At 45.3% G+C, this 6,946-nt stretch overlaps 1 protein-coding gene across 32 annotated transcripts in view; it reads left to right on the top strand.

Annotated features, from left to right (window-relative positions):
* LOC112239559 (CLIP-associating protein 2) overlaps positions 1 to 6,946 on the top strand; it is a 129,020-nt gene extending 122,074 nt beyond the window's left edge. For all 32 annotated transcript variants that reach the window (XM_042310328.1, XM_042310329.1, XM_042310334.1 and 29 more), the window contains 3 exons: positions 3,175 to 3,381; positions 3,597 to 3,713; positions 5,639 to 6,946. In XM_042310328.1, coding sequence (XP_042166262.1) covers positions 3,175 to 3,381; positions 3,597 to 3,713; positions 5,639 to 5,716 — 402 coding nt within the window. In that variant the 3' untranslated portion in view covers positions 5,717 to 6,946. The remainder of the gene's footprint in view (positions 1 to 3,174; positions 3,382 to 3,596; positions 3,714 to 5,638) is intronic.

The raw sequence follows: 6,946 nt of genomic DNA on the forward strand, positions 1-6,946 counted from the left end.
ACACACACACACACACTCCTTAAAATATACACACACACACACTCAAAATATATATACACACACACACACACTCAAAATATATACACACACACACTCAAAATATACATACACACACAAAATATACACACACACACACTCCTTAAAATATACACACACACACTCCTTAAAATATATACACACACACACACACACACTTCTTAAAATAAACACACACATCTATATACATCTTAAAATACACTGCTCAAAAAATAAAGGGAACACTAAAATAACACATCCTAGATCTGAATGAATGAAATATTCTTATTAAATACTTTTTTCTTTACATAGTTGAATGTGCTGACAACAAAATCACACAAAAAAATATCAATGGAAATCAAATTTATCAACCCATGGAGGTCATAATTAAAGTGGAAAACCACACTACAGGCTGATCCAACTTTGATGTAATGTCCTTAAAACAAGTCAAAATGAGGCTCAGTAGTGTGTGTGGCCTCCGCGTGCCTGTATGACCTCCCTACAACGCCTGGGCATGCTCCTGATGAGGTGGCGGATGGTCTCCTGAGGGATCTCCTCCCAGACCTGGACTAAAGCATCCGCCAACTCCTGGACAGTCTGTGGTGTGGCGTTGGTGGATGGAGCGAGACATGATGTCCCAGATGTGCTCAATTGGATTCAGGTCTGGGGAACGGGCGGGCCAGTCCATAGCATCAATGCCTTCCTCTTGCAGGAACTGCTGACACACTCCAGCCACATGATTGTCTTGCATTAGGAGGAACCCAGGGCCAACCGCACCAGCACATGGTCTCACAAGGGGTCTGAGGATCTCATCTCGGTACCTAATGTCAGTCAGGCTACCTCTGGCGAGCACATGGAGGGCTGTGCGGCCCCCCAAAGAAATGCCACCCCACACCATGACTGACCCACCGCCAAACCGGTCATGCTGGAGGATGTTGCAGGCAGCAGAACGTTCTCCACGGCGTCTCCAGACTCTTTCACGTCTGTTACATGTGCTCAGTGTGAACCTGCTTTCATCTGTGAAGAGCACAGGGTGCCAGTGGCAAATGTGCCAATCTTGGTGTTCTCTGGCAAATGCCAAACGTCCTGCACGGTGTTGGGCTGTAAGCACAACCCCCACGTCGGGCCCTCATACCACCCTCATGGAGTCTGTTTCTGACCGTTTGAGCAGACACATGCACATTTGTGGCCTGCTAGAGGTCATTTTGCAGGGCTCTGGCAGTGGTCCTCCTGCTCCTCCTTGCACAAAGGCGGAGGTAGCGGTCCTGCTGCTGGGTTGTTGCCCTCCTACGGCCTCCTCCACGTCTCCTGATGTACTATCCTGTCTCCTGGTAGCGCCTCCATGCTCTGGACACTACGCTGACAGACACAGCAAACCTTCTTGCCACAGCTCACATTGATGTTCCATCCTGGATGAGCTGCACTACCTGAGCCACTTGTGTGGGTTGTAGACTCCGTCTCATGCTACCACTAGAGTGAAAGCACCGCCAGCATTCAAAAGTGACCAAAACATCAGCCAGGAATCATAGGAACTGAGAAGTGGTCTGTGGTCACCACCTGCAGAACCACTCCTTTATTGGGGGTGTCTTGCTAATTGCCTATAATTTCCACCTGTTGTCTATTCCATTTGCACAACAGCATGTGAAATGTATTGTCAATCAGTGTTGCTTCCTAAGTGGACAGTTTGATTTCACAGAAGTGTGATTGACTTGGAGTTACATTGTGTTGTTTCAGTGTTCCCTTTATTTTTTTGAGCAGTGTATATACACACACACACACTCCTTAAAATACACACACACACTCCTTAAAATACACACACACACTCCTAAAAATACACACACATACACTCCTTAAAATACACACACACACTCCTTAAAATACACACACATACACTCCTTAAAATACACACACACACACTCTCCTAAAAATACACACACACACACACTTTAAAATATAATATACACACACACACACTATAATACACACACACACTCCTTAATATACACACACATACACTCCTAAAATATATATACACACACATACACTCCTTAAAATACACACACACACTCCTTAAAATACACACACACACTCCTTAAAATATACACACTAAAATACACACACACACACACTCCTTAAAATATACACACACACTCTTTAAAATATATACACACACTCCTTAAAATATATATATATATATATATATATATATATACACACACACACTCAAATATATATACACACACTCCTTAAAATATAAATATACACACACACACTCAAAATATATATACACACTCCTTAAAATATATATATACACACACACTCCTTAAATATACACACACTCTTTAAAATACACACACACACTCCTTAAAATATATACACACACACACTCCTTAAAATATATATATATATACACACACTCTTTAAAATATATACACTCTACAGATAATATAATCTCCTGCAAACACTGGACTCTCTCACACACACACACATTGACTCTCCCACTGTTCCTGTGTGAGTAGGAGGCATTATAACCCTGTTCCTGTGTGAGTAGGAGGCATTATAACCCTGTTCCTGTGTGAGTAGGAGGCATTATAACCCTGTTCCTGTGTGAGTAGGAGGCATTATAACCCTGTTCCTGTGTGAGTAGGAGGCATTATAACCCTGTTCCTGTGTGAGTAGGAGGCATTATAACCCTGTTCCTGTGTGAGTAGGAGGCATTATAACCCTGTTCCTGTGTGAGTAGGAGGCATTATAACCCTGTTCCTGTGTGAGTAGGAGGCATTATAACCCTGTTCCTGTGTGAGTAGGAGGCATTATAACCCTGTTCCTGTGTGAGTAGGAGGCATTATAACCCTGTTCCTGTGTGAGTAGGAGGCATTATAACCCTGTTCCTGTGTGAGTAGGAGGCATTATAACCCTGTTCCTGTGTGAGTAGGAGGCATTATAACCCTGTTCCTGTGTGAGTAGGAGGCATTATAACCCTGTTCCTGTGTGAGTAGGAGGCATTATAACCCTGTTCCTGTGTGAGTAGGAGGCATTATAACCCTGTTCCTGTGTGAGTAGGAGGCATTATAACCCTGTTCCTGTGTGAGTAGGAGGCATTATAACCCTGTTCCTGTGTGAGTAGGAGGCATTATAACCCTGTTCCTGTGTGAGTAGGTGGCGCGAGCGGCAGAGGAGACGGCGGCCATGCTGGCGTCGTCAATCAGTCCAGACCAGTGTGTCAAGGTGTTGTCTCCCATCATCCAGTCAGCTGACTACCCCATCAACCTGGCTGCCATCAAGATGCAGACCAGAGTAATAGAGAGGGTCCCCCACCACGGACTAGTCACCATGCTGCCGGAGATAGTCCCCGGACTCATACAGGTCACACACACACTCGTACAGGTCTCACACACACACGTACAGGTCACACACACTCGTACAGGTCTCACACACACACACACTAGTACAGGTCTCACACACACACTCGTGCAGGTCACACATACACACAAAGATTACACACATCCTCATGTTATTCAGAGTTATGATCCATTATGTCATGTTACGGAGGGCTATAACCCATCTGTCATGTTATGCAGGGTTATGACAACGCGGAGAGCAGTGTGAGGAAGGCCTGTGTATTCTGTCTGGTGGCCCTCTATGCAGTCATAGGGGAGGAGCTAAAACCTCACCTCAACCAACTGTCTGGCAGCAAGGTGAGGGACCACGCCCACTTTCTACTAACCACACCTATTACCTGTCTACCAATACATCCACACTAGCATACTTGATTCTCAAATGAATCTATAGCTACACATTTTACACTGAACCAAAATAAACGCAACGTGGAACAATTTCAGCAGCTACAGTTCATATGAAGGAAATCAGTCAATTTAAATATGTAAATTAGGCCCTAATCTATGGATTTTACCTGACTGGGAATACAGATGTGCGTCTGTTGGTCACAGATACCTTTTTAAGGGGGAGGAGATAGGGGCGTGTCAGTATCTGGTGTGACCACCATTTTCCTCATGCAGTACTGACATCTCCTTCGCATAGAGTTGATCAGGCTGTTGATTGTGGTCTGATGTGGAATGTTGTCCCACTCCTCTTCAATGGGTGTGCGAATTTGCTTGATATTGGTGAGAACTGGGACACGCTGTCGTACACGTCGATCCAGAGCATCCCAAACATGCTCAATGGGTGACATGTCTGGTGAGTACGCAGGCCATGGAAGAATTGGGACATTTTCAGCTTCCAGGGATTGTGTACAGATCCTTGTGAAATGGGACCGTGCATTATCATGCTGAAACATGAGGTGATGGTGGGACAAAGGGATCTGGTCACAGTATCTCTGTGCATTCAAATTGCCATCGATAAAATGCAATTGTGTTCGTTGTCTGTCACTTATGCCTGCCCATACCATAACCCCCACTGCCACCATGGGGCACTCTGTTCACAACGTTGACATCAGCAAACCACACGCCCACAGGAGTGGCATATCAAGAAGCGCATTAAACAGCATGATCATTACACAGGTGCACCTTGTGCTGGGGACAATAAAAGGCCACTCTAAAACGTGCAGTTTTATCACACAACACAATGCCACAGATATCATGTTGAGGGAGTGTGCAATTGGCATGCTGACTACAGGAATGTCCACCCGAGCTGTTTCCAGAGAATGTAATGTTAATTTCTCTACCATAAGCCGCCTCCAACCTATGGCACTCTGTTCACAACGTTTACATCAGCAAACCACTCGCCCACACAACGCCATACACGCTATCTGCCATCTGTTACTGTTGAAACCGGGAATCATTTCTCCAGCGTGCCAGTGGCCATCTAGGGTGAGCATTTTCCCACTGAATTTGGTTACAACGACTGAACTGCAGTCAGATCAAGACCCTAGTGAGGACGATGAGAATGCAGATGAGCTTCCCTGAGACGGTTTCTGACAGTTTGTGCAGAAATTATTTGGTTGTGCAAACCCACAGTTTCATCTGCTGTCCGGGTGGCTCGTCTCAGACGATCCCTCAGGTGAAGAAACCAGATGTGGAGGTCCTGGGCTGACGTGGTTGCACGTGGTCTGCAGTTGTGAGGCCGGTTGGACGTACTGTCATATTCTCTAAAATGACGTTGGAGGTGGCTTATGGTAAATAAATTAATATTTAACTTCTCAGGTAGACATTCATGCAGTCCGCATTGCAATTGGACACTCCCTCAACTTGATGTCTGTGGCGTTGTGTGACAAAACTGCACATTAGTGGCCTTTTTATTGCCCCCAGCACAAGGTGCACCTGTGTAATGATCATGCTGTTTAATCAGCTTCTTGACATGCCACACCTGTCAGGTGGCTAAATAATCTTGTCAAAGGAGATAAGCTCACTGACAGAAACATTTGTGTGCACAATTTGACGGAAATAAGCTTTTCGTGTGTATGGAACATTTCTTGGCTCTTTTTTAAATTTCAAGTTTATGAAACATGGGACCAACACTTTGTGTTGTGTTTATATTCATGTTCAGTGTAGATGACTGGATCAGGAGGATTCATGAAGAACTGTTTCACTTCTACAACCCTGTAACCCCATCCCCCCCCTCTCTCTCTCTCTCTCTCTCTCTCACACTCTCTCTCTCTCTCCAGTTGAAGTTGTTGAATCTGTACATCAAGCGTGCCCAGTCTGGCTCCAGTGGTGGTGAGCCCCCACCAGACAGCCTATAGAACAGACAGATGGACAGCGCCCCACACAGGACAACCATGGAACTGCACTCTCCCTCCGGAGACTTAACACACATGGACACACTCTTACATGGATGGATAAACACACACTCACACGCTTACTGACATGCTTACATGAACATGCTAATATGAAGGCACAGACTGACACACACACACACTGTCCTGGACACAAACTCCCATTGCCTCTTTGTTGCCTACTACAATGCACTCTGGGATACGGTGCAGAAGAGAGGATTGTTGTAGTTCCCTTCACAAACATGGAAGATCCACCCTGTTCTCTGAGATTCACCCCTGATCTCTACACACCTAACCACACCCTCTGATGATGCACTAGCCACACACCCCCAGCCAGGATGGATGGCTAGAGAGGAAGGGAAGAGGCTAGGTATCTGCATTCTGCAGACTGGTGTGTTTATGTCTGCGACAGAGAGTGGAGGGGGTTTATATTTCTGAGGTCAGTCCATCTGTCATGGTGGTTGAGTGTGTTTATGTCTGTGACAGAGAATGGAGGGGGTGTAAATTTCTGAGGTCAGTCAGTCCATCTGTCATGGTGGTCGAGTGTGTTTTAACCCCTGAAACTCTGAAGGCACACTAACCCCTATGTAGTGCACTACTTTTGGCCACTACATACGCCTCTGGTCAATCTATATAGGGAAGTAGGGTCCTCCTCCGTAAGCAGTTATGTCATAACTGTTCATAACAACTACATAGGCAATGAGTGTAAGGTATGGGAGGCGGAATGTGCTTAGCTATACATGACAGTGATTTTAACTCTTTATCCAGAGCCTATTTACTGTCACAGTGGAAGGGAGAGGATGAAATTAGTTAACCATGTCCACCCCTTTCAGAGAAGTCCATGGAACCTTCCACTGCTTTCCTGCCATGTCTTGGATGAGCACATTTCAGACAAAGATGGGGGGGGGGGGACATGGCTTATTATTATCACCTAATGGATATGCCTCTACACATGATAACATGGAATAATATCCAATAACGACGTCCTTGAAGGAGGTGCTCTGCGTCCTGATCAGTGTTGTTTTCTGTTGCCATGGTTTCTCTCCGGGGAGACGTTTTGGACAAATGTATTATTTAGTGATCTGAGAAACTGTCCCCTCTTCTTCCTCCTCTTGTAACAGTCTGGCTGTTACCAGGTTGTTTTCCTCTGTGCATTTACAAAGCTGTGCTTACAATAAAATGAAGAAAAAAGAAAAA

This window comes from Oncorhynchus tshawytscha, linkage group LG31 (assembly GCF_018296145.1).
Source record: "Oncorhynchus tshawytscha isolate Ot180627B linkage group LG31, Otsh_v2.0, whole genome shotgun sequence".
NCBI lineage: Eukaryota > Metazoa > Chordata > Actinopteri > Salmoniformes > Salmonidae > Oncorhynchus > Oncorhynchus tshawytscha.